Below are 20,442 nucleotides of genomic sequence, written 5' to 3'. Positions count from 1 at the left end.
CTAACTGCAAGAGCAGAAGGACATTTTGTTATGAAAGAGAGCTCATCCATGCATAATAGGCACTTCCTAAGAATCAGAAAAAGTCTTTTAAGGTCAAGAAATGAAAAGTAAAAAATATTTTGAAGAGCAGCAATCTATCTAATGCAGTGCCTGTTTTTATACTGAAAATATTACTGCAAATTCATTTTGTACAGTATAAAGTGGAGACAAAATAAAACACAGCTTCACAAGCACTGAAAGTATGCCATGAGAGTGTGATAACCCTGCAAAGCAACAGAAGGCCCTTAAGTCACTCTCAGATATAGCTGGCATAATTACTCAGTAACTTTCTTGCATTGTATATAGCTCGTCTTATATAGCAGGTGAACACAATAAGTATCTACCGTGTGTGCAAAGCAGGGTCAGGGTCAGAAGAAACATGGGGAAGGCACTCGTTCAGAACTAAGAATTCCCCCATTCAGGACTAAAAATTGCCATCACAGGGATGAAAATCAAAATGTTAATTTTCTAAAAAGGAAGGCTGGCAACTGTCAGGTATTTAAAAACAACTTACAGGTTGCTATGAAGAACCTTGGGTGACACCAAGGTGCAACTATATTCTACCCTTCACTGGACTGGCGTAATTAACGGAGAGGTAAGGCAACATTTAACAGGCAACAGGTGATTAAGGAGTGATGGTTAAATACATAATTGGGTTGTGAGAGGTTGAGTACCTAGGAGCAGAAGTGGACACCAAAGAGGCCTCTGTAGAGTTTAAGGAAGAGGATAAATTGTAGGCCTGGGTTTTGGTAGGAAAAGAGGACAGACATTCGTCAGTAGTAGGAGTGGACATTCAGGTTGCATGATGACGTTTGGTTAGTTCAGAACACTATATTTATTACAGGGTTAACTAAAGTATGATTTTCATCTAGCTTTCTAAATACAAGTCCAATTCTCTCCTGCTGCTAACGTAACAATAAAAAGACAATCACCACTCAAGACAGAGTTCCACTTGAAGTAAGCTTTTACTTATGAAAGCTTATGTCATACTCAATTTGTTAGTCTTTAAGATCTGATAAGTCTCTGTTATACACAAATATTTGTTGCAACTAACTTCTCGGATAAAATGAGAAATACAAAACAATAGCTGATTAGCAGCAGCACTTCTGTAACTAGAATATGCCTCTCCAAATAATTTACAGAATTCATTTATGTTGGCCTCAGCATTCGTTCAACTGCAGTTGTTTAAAGTTCCTACTATAAATAGCCTTGCCCATTTCCTAAGCTTTGTGCTTAAAAAAAGTTTATATTAGGCAGCTATGACATTCTACAGCTCAATGAATCATGAGTTTTACTGTACAATTCATCTCTGTGCAGAAAAAAATGTGTTCTGTAATACATGAAAAGCAGTGCTAACATATTTTCCACCATAGAAACACAGATTGAGTAGCTGATATTTCATCAGTGCAACCAGAGTGTCTGAGGTCTGCTTCATTTTACTTTTTACAACTCTCATTTGATCTCAGTATATATGAAAAAGAAATGAGTCTCAGAACAGAGTCCTTCTGTCTGATGACAACTTAGTCTCTCTGTGTTTCCAGGTCTTCCTATTAAAAGGAATATTTGCAAGTAGCAAAAGAGACCTTTGACATCTACAGATGAAAAATTCTCCTGTTAAAGCTCTGTCTAAATTTAGTAACGGTTAGCAATGTTAAAGGTGATCTAGATTTGCTCAACTTTTATTTCCTTATGATAGAAAAAGAAGCCAGAGCATTATTCCTTCTAGCCCTGAACCCCCAAGCCCAAATTCGGCAATTGTTTCACTTGGGACTGGTGATCTAAGTAAACTTTCCTTCTATAGCAATCTTCAGTAAATTAAAGTGTGCATTCTTCATGCTCAAGCTTTGACTTGAGACAACTGTTGACTATATCTAGAATAGTGTACAACCGTGTTTCCCAACCTGATACCCTCCAGATATGTTGGACTGCACATTCCACCAGTACAGGATGGTGGGTTTTGCAGTCCAGCATAGTTAGAGGGCACCAGGATGGGGAAGGGTGGCATACAATCTGTAAGGACTGCTAAGGTCCTTACATTTCCTTGTGGATCAATGCCTGTGTATTTGTAAATATGTGTGTTTGCATACATATGTGACACCTGGTAACAGTCCTGAAGAAGTCTGTAATTTTTAATCTTGATGTTTCAAGTACTGTGCTACAATGTACTTTGATGGTGGTTACAGAAGTACCAACAAGTCATTGGGGTGGGGGTGGATAATGCCTTCTATCCATGGAGTCAAAACATTGTGTTAGACCTAGATTTAGTGAGGCTTATAGTAGCATCTTCTATAACCAGTCAAGAATGCAAATATTTAATGCAGGTGTTAGGTTTACAGTTGGAAGAGTTGAAGAATAAGGTCAGGCAAAGTTTGTAATGTGAACAGCTGCTGACTCTCTACAATAGACATGAGAACAACTCCCAAAACTGATACCTAATTTTCAGCATCCTCTTCTGCAGAAGCAATGGGTAAGACAAAGTGAAATCCACACAAAGGTCCCAAATGACTGTAATTACCAGGATTATTATTCCGCGTCACTAAAAGGACACAAAATAAATCCAAACTAAATGTACCTAACCAAAACAAACTTATTTTATACAGGGTCAGCTTTAACTAGAATTTACTTTGCCAACGTTTGAAAATGAATGTTGCCTAGTTTGTCTCCAACTTTTAAATTTATACTAAATTTATTCTCCACTTCCCCCAAGGGAATGGTGGCAGCCTGGTAAGGTGAGTGGTAACCAGCACCGCCATTCAGTGGGGAGGGCCGAGGGTGGGTGGGTGGGAGAACAACTCCTCAATGGGGTGGAAATAGTCCACTGCACGGAGCGCCCCGCAAATAGCCATCCTTGGAGTGGACTGTTTCCACTCTGTGGACTAAAGTGTTGTCTGAACGCACCCTTAGTGATGCTTAGAGGGGACCCACTGAAATCAGTAGGACTTACATTAGTCATGATTTCATGACTAGTCATTGATTTCAACAGATCTACTATAAGTATCACTAAATCTAGGTCTAACCCAATGTTTTGACTCCATGGACAGAAGGCACTCCCCACTCCCACCCCAATGACATGTCGTTACTTCTGTAACCACCACCATCAAGGCACGTTGTAGCAGGAAAGCATAGGTTGTATCCACAGTACTTAAAAACATCAAGATTAAAAGTTACACACTACCTTACAAATAATTAAACATTAAACATTAAGACAACTGTACAAGGCAAAACTTGATTCCCTTTCCTTTCCTCTAAAGAGACCAAAATGAAAGAGATAAACAATTCTTAGCGTGAGAATGTTGCAGATGGACATCGCTGCAGAATATCACTGGGAAAAAGCTCAAGAAAAATCTATTTGACTAACAGCTGTAGTTCAGCTTTAGGCCTTGGTGCACCCTCCAAAAGTTTTGGACTATAACTCCCATCAACTCCAGCCACCATAGTACTATTTGTTGGGGTTATGGGAATTGCAGTCCGAGACATCTGGAGGGTGCCAGGCTGTGGAAGGTTGGTCTAAGGGCTCCTGCTTAATTTAGCTCTAACGAGGGACCTGGAATCATTCATTTAGACTTGGGATAGCTTTAAGGTGAAATTCCCAAATTCAAAACAAAGTATTATTTGGAGATTCTCAACCAGATAACCTCACATTTAAAAATGCAGTTTTACTTCAGTATCTGAATAACGGTACTCAGAAATACTTTACTACAGTGGAAGGCAAAAAAGAAGAGCCTCAAGCAGGTTGAATGATTTAATGACCCAAGGAAATCTCCCCAGGAACTCAATCCCTATGAATCGTTACCCTCTTCCAGTTCCTCAAATTGCTCTAGCAGCTACTCAAGGAGTAGCCCCCTGGGATTCCTGGCCAGCCAACCTCACCTGCATCATGGGAAGCCAGAGCCCTCAGCATCTTGCCAGCACTGCGACGGATTTGCTTCTCCTCATTACATAGCATCTTCATCAGAAGATCCAGAGCACCTGTCTCCTTGAAGACACCTGTCAAAGAGCCAATGCTAGCATAGGCACTGAGCACATGGATGGTGTTCAAGATGGAGGACTCTGGGCCTGTTGTCCTGGCCATTTGCCGAGCAGCCCGCTGCACCAGGGTCCTGACATCTGCCTTCATCTCACGAAGCGAAGCTTCATCCACTGTGACATCAGATGGATATGTGCTGCTAGGTGCTTTCTCCTCCTTTACTCGCTGCCCCTCAGGCTTCCTCTTGCCCAGCAGTGTTGGGCAGTTAGCATAAACCTCCTCTGCTGACATCCACATCAGGATATTCTCAGTTTTGCTCTCAGCAGAAGCAGCATTGGTGTTGCTGCCTGTGCTGTCATCCAGGCTAATGATGCTCCAGCGAATCAGGTATTCAGTGTGTCCATCATGGCCACGACGTTGACGGATTAGCTCCTCAGGGTAGGCCTGTAGTTTAGGTCCAAGATGCACCAGCAGATTTCCATTCCGCCTCTCACCCACCATGATGGGAAATATATCTATGGACAAACAAGGGGAAAGGGTTAGGCTCCCAAAAGATACCCAGAAAAGCCAGGCCAAGAGTCCTATGAAACTGATACATCCAGAGGAAGGGCTTTGTTTTAAGCAAAAAAAGTTGCTTTCGTGCAAAATGCTTATCATCTGCATCTGCTACTAACACACTTGTGGGAACTTTTCCTGATTAAATACATATAAGCATGGTGGGGGCCCTTCTATGGAATTCCCTGCCTCTAGAGGTCAGGCAGGCACCAACTTCGTATTCCTTTTGGCGCCTCCTGAAAATGCCATTATTCCAGGAAGCCTTTCTTTAATCACCAGCCATGGTGCGCTTTACATTTTGTTTCTTTTAAAGTCTATTTTAACGTGTTTTATTCTGTTTTTATTTTGTTTTATCTTGTATTTTATCTCCAAAATTTTGAATGGGGATCGGTATATACATATTGTAAATGAATAAATAAATAAATAAGACAGAAGCCAATAACCTTGAGAAATCTGTCTGGCAGGGACTGATACCTCATCGCAATATTTGTGAACTAATGCACGCAAATCATGAATTTGTTTTATTATTACAAATTTCATGTTTGATGAAAAAGTATTATGACAACAGCCAACTCCATTTTTGTCTACAGATATTCATGTCTATTGTATACTTATTTTAAATAATCCATGTAGATTTAGTACTAGAGATGCAAAATTTCCAGAAATTTTGGAGCCACAGGGGGCAGGGGGACATTTACTAGGGGATTTCAGAAAAAAATGGAAATTTTGGGGGAAATGGAAAAATAAGCAGTGCTTATACCTTTAGTGCTTTTTACAGAAATAAAGTCACTTTATTGCAATAGGACAGCCTTCCCCAACCTGGTACCGTGCAGATATTTTGGACTTCAGCTCCCATCAGCTTCAGGCAGCATAGCCAAAGGTCAGGAACGCTGGGCATTGTAGTCCAAAACATCTGGAGGCCACCACATTGGGGAAGGGTGCTTTAGGAACATAAAACAGTCTTTGCATTCCTAAAGTTATATTATGTATAATTTGGTTTGCTCATGAAATTATCATTATATTTTTTAAAAAGTTTCACATGTGAACTCAGTAAATTTGTAACTATTGATTAAATACACTATACTTTTAATTTAATAAACCAAACGTAATTTTATAAGCAAACAAAATTACCCATAATGTATCTTAGGCCTTAGCTAGACCTAAGGTTTATCCCAGGATCGTCCCGGGGTTGTCCCTGCCTGCTCCCGGGATCCCCTGTGTGTCACTTACATGAACAGGGACGATCCCAGGATAAACCTTAGGTCTAGCTAAGGCCTTAGGTTCCTATTTTATGTCTGACCGGAGGGTATTTCAGCAAGTAGTCTCTGAAATATCTGAATCATCCTAGAAGCCAGAAGAAGCAGGAAGAACTAGAGGAAGACTGGTGAACAGCATCGCCTTGTTTGTGGGATGGAGCTTTCGGAAAACTGATTTTAAGGAAAAGTTATTGAGCTTTCATTTACCTGGAAAAGATGTTTTCGCCTATTAGGAATAGTAAGCATGCATATTTAATTTAAGAACCTTTAAATTAAATTCAACCTATTATTGGAAATGTGACATTTTACTCACTTTTGAAAATAATTTCCATTAGCTAACATTTTTTCTTTTTTTCATTTTGGAAGTTTGGCTTTAGTGGCGATGTCAATCCCATGCCATGCCTATGCCGTAGGAACCAGGCTACTGTGTTTGTTTTAGGTAAAGAGGGTTTATTCTAGTGGCAGCAGTTGAAAGGTTTTATAGCTGAGGCAGCATTCTCCAGCAATGAGGTCTAATTGAGAACTTTATTAAAAACTGGAAGTGAGTTCTATAGACCTAAGCCTCAAAATTAATTTTTTAGAAAAGAAACAGAGGTGGAATAACCCACATGCTGTTCTGTTGCATCTGGTGACCGCGGCAGGAAACCTTCATGGGGGGTTTTCACACGTGAGTTTTAGATTAGAACTATATTAACTACTACAGAATCAAACCAGAAGCCCAGAAACACAAGTCCATGTACAACAAAACCCAATAATAATTATTATAATAATATTTCTTACCCACCTGTCCATTTGGATCGAGGCGGAGAACAAGAAGTATAAAATACATAAAACTAAATTTAAAACATAGTATACATTATTAAAACATCCTAAAATTCCACTGGATAGGGCTGCTGGAATAGATCAGTCTTTATAGCTTTCTTAAATGCTAGAAGACTGTTAAGTTGACGAGTCTCCTCCGGCAGGCCATTCCACAGTCTGGGAGCAGCAGAAGAGAAGGTCCTCTGGGTCCTGTCTGCCTAATTTTGGCTGGCTGAAGGAAATTCTTCCCAGAGGACCTGAGTGTGCGGGGCAGATTGTACAGGAGAAGGCAATCTTGCAGGTAACCTGGATCCAAACCATGTAGGATAACCAAGGTGATAACCAGCACTTTATAGTTTGCCTGGAAACTAATTGGCAGTCAGTGAAGAGATTTTAATACTGGTGTAATGTGTTCCCCCCAAGGTGTACCGGTGACCAACCTGGCTGCCACATTTTGAACTAATTGTAGTTTCTGGACTAGGCACGAAGGTAGCCCTATGTAGAGCGCATTGCAAACTGTCCATAACACACATTTTCTTCCATATTACAATATAGTGACTCTACTCACATTTAAGAACACACAGCATAACTTGGAGCATCCCTAAGTGTCTATCAGTAAAAGATACATTCCATCAATAATTTTAATAAGGAATGGAGGAAATAACTCCACTTTTCCCCCACGGCTTCATTATTTCCTGACATTTTACATCCCTAGTCTTTCTATAAAGATTCCTTATTACATAGTTTTTAGAAATTATTTGGGGGAAATAAAGGCTGGGTAACAATATATAAACACCTTTTCTTCAAGTCTAAAGGAAAATATTTCATAATCCAAAACTGTTCAATTTTTCAGGAACCCCTCCCCCCGAAAATGATCCTTGGGGGGGGATTCCTGAATTTTTCCAAGGGGGGGTTCTGAGCTGTCACATTTCTACTTGTATGTACTAACACACATATCTAATAGAACACTGGTTTGGCAAGAAGTCCAGCGCACCCTGTCCTTCTGCACCATATTTAATTTTTGAATGATGCTGGAACTGGAAGTTAGCCCTTTTATTTTTTGGACTTAATAGATTATCTTCAAAACTAGAAAATCATACAATATTCATAGTTATGTCATTCTACAATCCACTACTGATCTGTGTGGAATGCTTATATACGGTTATATCAAAGTGTCAAGTTTATATACAAGCAAGTAGTATTATCATTGACCTGATTCACACATATAACAATAACCCATGGTTTGTTGCTCAACCCAGTGATCACGTTTCCATGTAACAAGCTGGAATATGGGTTCTCTTCCTGGGTTGTAACAAACCGTGGGTTCTCTTCCTGGGTTGTTTGTGGTTAATTAACCATAGTTAAACCACAGCACAGGTTTTGCACATAACACCAATCCATAATTCAACAATAACCCATATTTTATTTATTTATTTATTACATTTCCATACTGCCCAATAGCCGGAGCTCTCTGGGCGGTTCACAAAAATTAAAAACATTCAAAGTATAAAACAACAGTATAAAACCATAATATAGGTTGTCATTATGTGCAAATTAGATCTCTGTCTGGCATAGCACTGACCAAATTTCTGGGGTAGTTTCAATCTATTTCGACATATTCATATGTTTCTATCCTTGGTTACTGAAAATTTTATATGATTCTGGAGAGTTCTGTCAAGCACAGAAGGTCTCTTCATTTTCCCCCTTTTTGTATCACATCTACTAGATTCTGAGCCTGCAGGCAGAGACTATGTTGTTTTCTAATCTTTGAACAGTGCTTAGAAAACTTGAGGTGCTTTAGTTTGCTTGAATTTGGTGTCTTTCCAAGAAACATTCCACTAGAGAAGATCTTACTATCTGTCGGAGAGAGATTGTCCTAGCTGTTCTTGCAAAAGCTATTGTCATACCTAGAGATATTTATTTAGTTTATAAAGCCACCCATCAACAAATATTCTCTGGGTAGTTTACAGGGCAAAACACAAGAGAGATATAATGTTAAAAATATAACATACAATATTATATTTTTAGAATATCTCCCAGGCATTTAACAGCATTTAACAACACTAAGTTTGTTTTTTAACGGACCCCAGAACTTTTGTTTTTAAATGGGTACTGTTGTTTTTATACTGTTGTCTTTATGTTTTTGATGGTTTTAAATTTTGTATACTTTTTTAATGTTTACTGTTTTTAACTTTTGTAAACCACCCAGAGAGCTTCAGCTACATGGTGGTATATAAATGTAATAAATAAATAAATAAAAATAAATACAATAAACACAAAACAATAAAAGCATTGCTAGAAGGAAAGCTTTTTGCTAAGACCAAACAAAACAATTAGCTATTCAGATTTTTTAAACTGGCGAGAGTTCAAGGTTTATTTAAAGTACCAGTTTGTTTAAAAGGCCTGAGTGAATAAAATGGTTTTCACCTGGCACTGAAAAAACGTAAGGAAGGTGTCAGGCTTGTGTCTCTGGGGAGGCTATATTCCATAGAGGCTATCCCAGCTATTTCTACAGAACACTATTGTCCTAGCTAGAGGTAGTAAAACTACTGGTTGAAAAACTGGAACATTTCCTGGGAAACCACACAACAGCTTCATTTGTATTGTTTAGAAAGATGCTTCTCTCAATTTTTTGAGCAGTGCTTCTATTTAAAAATAGTTCAGTCAACATGGGATGTGTACATTCCTTGTTCAAAGAGTATACTTACTAATCGAGGGAATTTGCAATCTGTTGGTTGATTATTTCCTGCAAGCTCACACATTTGCGTTATTTGAAAACTGACTCATGTATTCCAAGCCAAGATATAAAAACATGGGGAAAGTATGCGTTGTCTACTCCATAACATAACTCTTTGTATGTACCATCTGAAATATCTGCCTGTGGTGGTTTTTCTTTTATAAAGGGTAAGAGTTGTAAAAGTTTTTACTTATAAAATAGGAGGGAACAATATGCTACAAATCAGACAGTCTGGAGTCATAAATACGGCCGCGTTCAGATGTCACAATAGTCAACTCCATGGATGACTATTTAGGGGGTACTCCCAAGACAACATGATAATAGTCAACCGTGGAGTTAAAATCCCTCTTCATGCCAGATACGGACTGTGGGGGGACCTGTCAGGAAGGGTGATTCTCATGGAAACCAGTGCTGCATGGGACAATCACGGCACCCCCAGGTTCCTCAGGGCCCCATGTGCATGTCCCATCCCTGCTCCTGACAGCCACAGGAGAAAGCCACAGAAGAGATTCATCCACCCACCCACTATCCATTTGGATACAGAGTCGGGAGGGTCTCCTTGACCCCATATCCAAATGGATAGTGGGGCAGGACAGCAGAAGCATTTCTCCTGCTTCTGACAGCGTCAGGTGAGTGTCTTCCTCCACCACGCCATGCTAGCCATTTGTGGATATCGGGACAGCATGGAGTAAGATGCTCACGTGACACTGTCCTGCGCACCGTCCTGACATCCAGAAATGGATAGCTTGGTGGAGGAAGACGCTCACCTGACGCTGTCCTTGACCAGATACAAAAGAGGGCAGGGCTCCTGCAGCTTTAATTATTGTGATGAAGAGGAAATGTCACCAGGTGCTGTATGCATACAAATGACACCTGCTGAAATTCCCTTTTCTATACAACTGTTAAAGATACAGGAGCCATGTCCTCCTTCCCGTATGGTCACCCCTACTATACTCTAAAACTATGAATGAATTATTCATTAAAAAAATCCCATTAATGTTGTTAACTAGCACCGTCTCTACTTCCATTCCTAAAGGCCTAGTTAATCCCGGCTTCTCCCACACTGTTCTCCCTTTTCACTGCAGCTACCTCTCTCCCCGATCACCCAATCAGCAGGAAAGAGCATTTACTTCACACTGGAATTATTTGCAATGGCTTCTTTACCACAAAGAGAGAACAGAAGTGTCGTGGCCTAGCCCCATGTCTATACCCAGTTTGATACTAGCCTATAAAAAATTATATATGTATATACCCAGTACAATACTGGCCTACATTAAAAAAAAATCTGTTTATTTGATCTGAATTCAATTTTTGACAGAATCATGTGTTGCTGTTTAAAAGATCAGCTTACCGACAGTAACATTCTCTCAACACTTACACACTACACTCTCCATGCATGTCTGTCTTCTATTCAAAATAACCCTCAGCACTGTGGTCCACCCAATTCTCTGCAGTGCATTCCAATGGGTCTTCCTCACACTTCTGTTCAAGTATACTAACCTTTCCCTTGCTGGGATAATTTCTCTTAATATATCTAAACCTTAGTCATTGCCAGTATGTTTCACCAACTCAATTCTGATTTGTCAGCACGACTACCCAACCCCATTCTGTTTCATTCTGCTGTGTAAAACACTGGGAAAAGTGATCCTCTACCTCACTCAAGTCTGACCTCTATCCATTCTACAACAGCCATAAACTAGCACCAGATCACAAGCACATCTGTTGTTGGCTCTTCATATTCATATCTGGGTTTTCTGCTGTGCTGCGCACTATGCAGACCACCTTTCCTCCTCTCTAATGGTCAGAATGTCTCTCTCTCCTTCTTTAAGACCTTCTACTTTCTTAACATCTGCTCAGCTAACGCCAATTAATAATGCTTTTGCACCGGAAGCTTGGCAGATTTCTTGTCGTCCAGAATAGCTTCATTTCAAATCTGTGCTTCCATCACTCTGCAGTTCAACCCATGCCACTTTATCAGGAGGTTCATTCAAAGTCAACTTCTTACTAAACCTAGGTTCAACTGATTTCAACTCATGCTTAGAATGCCACAAAGTCATGCCAAGAGAACAACAGGTTTTACAAAAACACTATTAATTTCCTACAATAAAAGGGACTTCATGGGCATCTCTCAGTACCACGTTTTCTTGTGCCTCCTACTCTGCATTTAGCTAGATGGGTGATTTCGACATCTAGCAGAGGCTTTGAGTAGAGGGAAGGAAGCGGACTAGGGATACTCCGCATTCCCACATCCGGAGTCTCCTCCCCTCGCCCAGGAACATCTCCTTTTCCCTGCTAACAGCGAGGAGGTGGTGGCAGGGAGCATGGTTTTCTGGCTCTGGGTTGGAAAATTGTCTCTGAGCTCAGAGCCAGAAAACTGAAGAATCCTATGTCCCCCAGATGCTGTCTAGGGGACATAGGATTGCTTTCTCTGAATATAAACTGGAAAGAAAAACAAGGATGTTTGCTGTTAAGGATTAAACAACAGTAAGAACCATAAGCAAAATAAAAGACGTTACTATTTTTTTTTATTCCGCAGCTTTTTTAAGCCTTTGCTTTAGAATTGTTAGTCTCCACAAGCCCCAAGGATGGGATAAGACAGAAACCGAAGCAAATAGCGACAGATAAAGTCAATATCAATATTTTAAAATGGAAATATAAAATTTAAAAACCTTGAATTTGTTCATTTTGGGAAGCACGAGGAGTCCCAGTGACGAAGCATCTCAGCCCCAGTGTGTGTGTATGCATGTGTTGTCTGTTTGTATGTAAACGGTTTTTATATTATGTGCAATATTGTATTTTTAAGATTTTTAAACTTTGTAAACCTCCCAGAGAGCTTTGGCTATTGGCAGTATAGAAATGTAATAAATAAAAGGAAAGAAAATTTACAATGAATAAGATTAATTGAAAACCTCTGGTCCTCCATTCATATGTCTTTTGCACTTCTTAAAGCCCCCTTGCACCAGCTTATGCTAGCTCTATGTCAAATGGAGCAGCAATGTTAGAAACTGCCCCAGGGCGTAACTGTGATATTAATGCATTAATATTTGTCATGCCATACACATACAAAGATACTAAGCAGAATAATGCATTTGAAAACACAATTAAGTGTGCTGGATTGTGTACTAAGTGCCGTGAACTTTCCAGAAGCAAAGGCACATAACGGGAGGGAGAGCATATTTCTCTACGTGATGAAAAACAGACATCCATACTGTTGGCCCAATCAAGTCAGCAATATTAATCATTTACCACAATAAGATATACAGCACATTAAGTCTTGTGTCATATTTTATGAAGCTTGCCCTCAGAAGTCAAATACCTTCCCCAATGCCTTTTGCTTTTATGTAGAAAAGCAGGCTTTAATTCCACAGAATTTGAGAGAGAATTTGGATACAACAACAACACGATTTATTAATAGTGCGATACTATACATGTCTACTCAAAAGTAAATCCACTAAACTCCACGGAGATTACCTCTTCCTAAATTGAGCATATGATTGCAACCTAAAACGTTTTTATCCCACCTTTCCCATTCAACCTGCTTATATTATACTCAGGTTTCATTTTGGAACAGGTTATGCGTGTGTGGGGGGAACACTTTATAAGTGATTATTAGGCAAGGAACTGATTTCCATAAATACAATCCATGGAGATTCTTTTTCTTTTAAAAGGTGTGGGGGGGACGGGACGGTTCTGTCATGACTTTGCTCTTTCGCTTTCGTCGGGAGCCCTTTCCAAGCCCCCATTCAAGGGAAATCCCCGAGTCTGCAGGAGAAGGCTGTGAAGTTCTCTGCATGAGGCATTTAAGCGAGCCCTCGGCTCCGTCCCCTGCTTCAAATGAGGGGCGAGCGAGCGGGCGCTGCTGAGGGGCGGGCAGGAGACGGAGAAGCGCAGGCGGGGCGAGCGCGGGAGGACGAGGCACCGAGAGCCGGACGCCACGCCTCGCTGAGCGGTTCTTCCTCTCCAGCCGGGGGACACGAGGCCACGGGAAGAGGGAAGGGAGTCAAGGGCGGCCGACGCCCGATCCAACCTAACCCCCGGCCGCACAACGTGGGGGTCGTCCAACACTGAAGGCCGCTAAGCCGGGACGCCTCCTTTCCCCTCCGCAGACGAAAGCTGCGGGAGGAGGGCCGGAGGTGGGGAGAGAAGGACGAGCGCCGGTTCACCCACGGCGAGCCCGTTACCTACCCAACCACCGAGGGCGACGCCGCACCGCCTCCTCCGCCTCCTTCTGTTCCCGGCCACTTCAGCCGCTCCACAAGTTCCGGGTGACTGGCGCACATGCGCGAGAGCTCGCGCGCATGGCCCCAACCCTTTCCGTCGGGGGCTCGTCTACGGATCCCTCCGAGGGACATTTTGGCCGCAGCAAAGGGAGAAAGAGCGAACGTGTCGGCTTAGTGATCCGTCACCACAACCGCCATAGGGCTCATCTACACCAGGCAGGTATTCCACTTTGAAAGCGGTATATAAGAGGCAGGAGCCACGCTACTGCTTTATAGTGGTATTGAAGTTCACTGACGACTGTTGAGACCCATGACATATACCTTTTATTGCTTTCATACCACTTTCATAGTGCTATATCCTGCTTGGTGTAGATGTGTCATGGCTCCAACAGTTCATTACCACTATAAGGCAATAGTGTAGATCCTGCAGTGCACTTCAATACCACTATAAAGCAGTACTGTGGCTCCTGCCTTTTATATACTGCTTTCATAGTGGAATTTTGTGAACCGCCCAGAGAGCTTCGGCTATTGGGCGGTATAAAAATGCAATAAATAAATAAATAAATATCCTGCTTGGGGTAGATGAGCTCTTAGCCATGCAATGCAGGCCCTGCTGGCTTGGCAGTTCCTTCCCCTCCCATAGTTATAAGCACAATGCACTGGCCATGGTACAGGTGAATTCTTCCCACACTTACCTGGGAGCAGGGCGGGCAGCCAGGTAATTTCAGACCCTGGACTTAGGGTGCAACCCAATGCATGTTCAGAGGGGGGAAAGTCCTGCAACTCCCAGCATGCCCCAACCATCCTGCTGCAGCAAATGTGCCTAACACAATATTTGGTTGCATAAAGTAAAATCGACAAGTAGGACAGAGGTCCAGGCAGTGGCAGTATTGCATCTTAATACTACATGGAACACATGGAGTGAAAGCAGGAAATCTCAGACCTACTCCTTGTATTCACAGATCTAATGGCTCCAAAAGATTTGGGAGGGGCCCCTGGTTTAGTGGTAGAGAATCCAAAGGTCCCAGGTTTGATTCCCGGCATGCACAATACCCTGAAGGGCCACTGCCAGTCAGTGTCAACAATACTAGCTAGGATCACTGATCTGAAGCGGCTTCCCCTGTTCCTAACTCTCACTGACCGCAATGTGTCCTACAAGAAACGTGAACACCAGCCACAGGATGTGGATATGACTCTATCTGTGGTCACCATGGACAGTGACTCCCCACAGCACACTTAAGAGTCCTGCAGGAGGCCCTAGTGACATCCGGTGAAAGGAGATAAAGTCAGGTTGCTTACCTGTAACTGTAGTTCTTCGAGTGGTCATCTGTGCTCTGACAGATCTAAAAAAGATCTAGTCTGGGATACTAACCTTACTTTTTTGTATGTGCTAGGTCTCGAAAAGGATAAGCACTGAGCAAGCTAGGCTTTTAGGGTGGCCAGATGCAAAAGAGGCCAGGGCTCCTGCACCTTTAATAGCAACTTTCTACACAACTATTAAAGGTGCAAAAGCCTTGTCATCTTTTTGCATCTAGCCACTCTATAGGCTTTAGGCCATCTAGGCCTGGGGTGGGGAACCCAAGGGCCAAAATCAATTTTGGAGAAGCTCATGGTCATGGCTGAAGGCAAAGGAGGCAAAAGGAATGAGGGGAAATACTCAAAATACTAGCCTATTGTATCTTAAAACTCTTACTGGCTGTAACTAAGCTTTAGGAGAGGCATTTCAACCTTTCAAAATGGGGGGGGGGACTTTAGATTAGGAAACCACCAAACAATTTGTACGGGATGTGGGGGAGTGAGCATGACCATCTGGAATCTCAGACTTGCCCCCTGCCCAAGCCTGAGGTTCCTCGCTCCTGATCTTTGGGGTGGGGGTGGGGGGATGGAGTCCAGTAGCCAAGGAGAAAAAAATTCTGGGAAGCGCCAAGCACTACTGTACCTGCCAATTTTCTGAGAAAATGCCTTTGTATCATGCCAGGAAACATGCATTTGAGAACTGGAGCTTTTCCCCAAAATAACATGTAGTTCTGCCTTAATTTGTAGCATTTGAATTTCTAAACAGTGAAGACTTTGTATTCTCACCACTCACTGCCTGTGCTGAATCCTGTGGCATCAACCTCCTTCAGAAATGCTAATGCTCTTTTAAACATATGTTTTGGTAATGTCCAACTTTTTTTTTTTTTTTTTAGGATGAGGTTATTATACGGATACACTTTGTACTGGAACCATATTTCATATTTGCTGATGTATCTACTCTTTTAAATTACCTACTTGCGTCCTGTAAATTAAAAAAATGTTAACCATAAATGGATTATCTGTGCCTTTTTGACAGCCGAAAGACTGATATTACAATACTGGAAGGATAAATGCTCACCTCCTATGATTGAAGACCTCACAGCATTTTAAATATTTGAATGGGTGGTGTATAGATGCCATCTTTGAATGGATACTTATTTGGATATCTGGTCTAGCTTTTGTTGAAGCTTATGTATAATTGCTAGATAGTTGTATTTTAATCTTTGTAAAATGCCCAGAGAGCTTCAGCTATGGGGCAGTATTTAAATGTAATATAATAATAATAATAATAATAATAATAATAATAATAATAATAATAGATATGCATTTTATATGTATTAATTGGTATGGATCTATACAAATCTATGAATCTATATAATTTGTTTTTTTCTCTTTTATTGTAATTTCATAATAAAGATGTTGATGAAAACATCACCTTCAGAAATTAGCCTTCAGACAAGGTAAGCAGAAGTGAGCAAGCAACAGACACCTCTCTTGGCACGTGATGCTAATGGAGGCTGATGGTTTTGAAGTCAATGGGGCAGTGGGCACTGCCACGACACAGGCTCTGAACACCAGGCCTGGCCACAGCTACCCCTGCTCAAGCTAAGCACCACCGCTTGATACGCCTGAGGCGAGGGATAAAAACTACCTTCCCCCAAACTATGTAGAGAAAGGGGTTAAATGGAGAAGGATTTCCATATATAAAATAATACACTGTGAGTTATATGTGCTGAGGTGAATTATTGTTAGAGTGGGTGCTAAATGTATAAACTTCAGATAATATATGCCAAACAGACACGTGGGATCTTTGTGGTAGTTAAAACAAAATAAAAATTTTATTTTAAAAGTTCACAAGCTTTGTTTCAAAATAAAACATTTAAAAACCTTTTTGAATCCTTTCATCCAATCCTTTCACCCATTCACATACGCGCTTTCCTTTCTCTCACACATTCTCTTGAACTTTCTTTATTATCAGTATTGATTAATATACACCAACTATCAGCACACCACACTCCAAAGACACCACTCTCTACACTGAACCTCAAATTCTCCAGACCCAAGTACTCTAAACACCAAGAGCTAACACACAGAGAGCGCTAAAGACTCTAAGAGTATCTAAAAAGTCTCCCTCAATCCCCTCAGTCATTCCCTTATATATCACTCCTCCCCCTCCCAAGACATTCTAACTCCACCCACTCAGGCCAACATTCTACAAACCACAGACTTACAAACTCCAGACATTCATTTGGGAACTGACTTGTGGGGTGTAACGCCACAGGCTCTTTTAGAGTTCCGCCCCACTGATATCAGAGCCACCAGCCCCCCACTGTGCTGTTGCAGGACAGCAGAGGAAGTAGTTGAGGTGCAGCAGCACCTCCTCCAGCCTGGGCCCCCTTTCTCTTGGCTTGACATTCACCTCACCATCTTTTGTTATAAAACAGTTAATTTGTTTTTAACTGTGTATATTTATTGTTTTATACTGTATGTTTTTATCTGTACGCCACCCTGAGATCTTAGTGATATAGGGCGGGATATAAATATTTTAAATAAATAAATAAATGACTAAATATTTTCACATTGGTCCTTTTTTACTGGAACACCCATAATATGGGTGGGTGGGGTGGAACGTAAGCCTCCCAGACCAACCTGCAAGAAAGAGTGAGGATGCCGAATTAAGAATGGCAGGTCTGAGGGGCACACCACCACATTCCACGTTTTCCACCCTCCCTTGCCAGTTTCTGAAGTTTGGAGTGCTATAAATCTGTAAGTCTTTAAGATGACACAAGACTGTGTTTTTTTTTGTCCCAACCACATTTGGTGAAACCTGAACTAACCCTTTAAAAAATAAATTTTGTTGTTTATTCGTTCAGTCGCTTCCGACTCTTTGTGACTTCATGGACCAGCCCACGCCAGAGCTTTCTGTCGGCTGTCGCCACCCCCAGCTCCCCCAAGGTCAAGTCTGTCACCTCCAGAATATCATCCATCCATCTTGCCCTTGGTCGGGCCCTCTTCCTTTTGCCTTCCACTTTCCCTAGCATCAGCCTCTTCTCCAGGGTATCCTGTCTTCTCATTATGTGGCCAAAGTACTTCAGTTTTGCCTTTAATACCATTCCCTCAAGTGAGCAGTCTGGCTTTATTTCCTGGAGTATGGACTGGTTTGATCTTCTTGCAGTCCAAGGCACTCTCAGAATTTTCCTCCAACACCCCAGTTCAAAAGCATCTATCTTCCTTCGCTCAGCTTTCCTTATGGTCCAGCTCTCGCAGCCATTTTATAGTGTTTACAATCATATTTTGAATTACAAATGCAGAAAATGTTGTGTTACATTGTAAATTTTAATGTATTTTATATATGCCAAGTATTTTTTTAAAAAAGTATTTCTCCCCCCCCCTCCCCAAATAAAAAACTTCTGTGGTACGCAAACAAGCTGGTTGTGGAGGCTAAATTCTTGAACAGTCCCAGAGCACCCTGCTACTTGAAATAGGTAGAAGAGCAGGTAAGGCTAACCAGGAGCAAGTCAACACAAACTGAAGGCTTTTTGGAGATAAAAACAAGGGCCTTGAAAATTTGCTCATCAGCAGCAACTGGTCAGCAGATTAGCATGCACACAGGTGGCCCAAACTCTTTACTACTTTAGTAAATTGTATTGCATTTTTATTTAAATTCTAATAATTATGTATAAAATTGCATATATACATGTATATTATCATATCCAAATCCATGTCCCCTTTTGGGGGATTTGGCAAATCCTATTATTATTTTATATGCTGCCTTCCCATCCCCACCCCTTGTAAAGAACCCAAGGCGGCATACATAATCCTCCTCCTCTCCATTTTATCCTCACAACAACCCTGTGAGGTAGGTTAGGCTAAGAGGCACTGACTAGCCCAAACTCACCGAGTGAACTTCATGGCCAAGTGGGGGGTAGAACCCAGGTCACCTGAGCCAACTATACCACACTGGTGATGTGGAAGCTAGTTTCTCAAGTGGGCTTTAGTCTAATAATGATTCAGAATGAGATCACATTTATAGGCTCTGGAGGTGGTAGAATGAATTGTACTACTTCAGATTACAGGTAGAGAAAATTCCACTTGGGAATGTTACCCCTTTGTTAAAAGCGCCCTGAAAATGGAATACTAGAATCTGACCCTCTAATATTTTAGAGGTATTGATTTATTTTTAGTAGCAGGGAGGGCTTTTCTGTCTTTTACTATATATGGAGCACCATTCTAAAATAGCATCTCTCACCTGCAGATTGAAGTGGTACAATCCACATCTACCATCTCATAGTGCCACAAGTTTAGACCAAGCCTAAACACCCTCATCTCAAAAGATCTCTTCCTCCTCCTTTCTAGAACTCTTGCTTCTCTGGTTTTTTGTGAGCATCAGAGACATCCGCAAGCAATCCCAATTTTAGTTGTTTCCATTTCTGGATTCTAGAGGCAACATATAGAACACAGAGTCTGTGCACAAAATGATACATTTATTGAAAGAGTATTTTTTTTTAATACAAAAGAAAGCTCTGTACATAGTACTGCGATTACTGTCACATCCTTCCAGAAACACAACCCTGGAAATTAACAAACCACACACACACACACACACACATACGGGCCACTCACGCGCACGCATACATACACACGCGCACACACACACAAAACCCAAAAACAATCTGCAAAGTGAACTAAAATGGTCACCACACAATAAATGCCGTTTCATCCCTGATAAGTGTCCTAACAAGTCAACACTTTAAATAACATGCAACATTAGCGTTTAACCTGCAGCTGCTTTTACAGGGGAGAGAATTTCCTAGGGGTGAAGGACTATCAAGTGAATGGAGCCAAGATCAACAGCACTAGAACTCAGTGTACAGAGGGAAATACAAAAAAGAGAGAGAGCGAGAGAGAGAGAGCGCACATATTGGTTGATCTTGGTTTCTTGTCCCTATTTTGGCAGGCAACTCTTATGTTAAGCTTTGTGACTGGAAAATTACGGTTTTGCAGATGTGCCTCTATCTCCCAAAGTTCCACAATATTTCAGAATTCTCTCTTGAAACGAAAAAGAATTCTACATAAAGAGGAAGACATACAACAAAATAGCAAATATTTCCCTCCCCCAAATTTGCTCATGGGTCCCCCAACCCTCCGAAGCAGATTGGAAGGGGGAGGTGGAATCTACTCCACTGATGGATAGTGTTCTGTTGGCACGAATGGATACAAATAATTATGTATTTCACCCCACCTTTACTAACTCTTTAGTAGGTTAGGCTAAGGGGTCTTTAGTAGGTTAGGCTAAGGGGGCTGGTAATGTTATGAGGCTGCTATGGAGGACATATGACCAATGCTTTTCCTCCCCACGTTTCTAATCAACTGAAGTATGGGGACGTTCTCATCACTCGGCACGTCACCACAGTGTTACATACAGATAAAAATGCTCTGCATTTACCCATTTATAAATAAGAGATTGTCTTGAATCCAAGCACTCATCAGAAAGATTGGGCCAAAAAATCCAAATAGCTTTGTTAATTTTTTAAAAATGGATTTATGTCAAGCATTGGATTTTAAATAGGA

The 20,442-nt window shown here is 41.3% G+C and overlaps 1 protein-coding gene across 1 annotated transcript in view; it reads right to left on the bottom strand.

The window, feature by feature from the left end:
• LOC134397368 (cullin-9-like) overlaps positions 1 to 13,621 on the bottom strand; it is a 61,245-nt gene extending 47,624 nt beyond the window's left edge. The window contains exons 1-2 of the mRNA XM_063123962.1: positions 13,541 to 13,621; positions 3,910 to 4,521 (exon numbers count right to left, since the gene is read on the bottom strand). Coding sequence (XP_062980032.1) covers positions 3,910 to 4,507 — 598 coding nt within the window. The 5' untranslated portion in view covers positions 4,508 to 4,521; positions 13,541 to 13,621. The remainder of the gene's footprint in view (positions 1 to 3,909; positions 4,522 to 13,540) is intronic.
• Positions 13,622 to 20,442: the final 6,821 nt, after the last annotated feature.

Source organism: Elgaria multicarinata, chromosome 4 (assembly GCF_023053635.1).
Source record: "Elgaria multicarinata webbii isolate HBS135686 ecotype San Diego chromosome 4, rElgMul1.1.pri, whole genome shotgun sequence".
In the NCBI taxonomy this organism is placed as follows: domain Eukaryota; kingdom Metazoa; phylum Chordata; class Lepidosauria; order Squamata; family Anguidae; genus Elgaria; species Elgaria multicarinata.
Note: the sequence above shows the minus strand (reverse complement) of the source record. Positions and strands in the feature narration are given on the sequence as shown.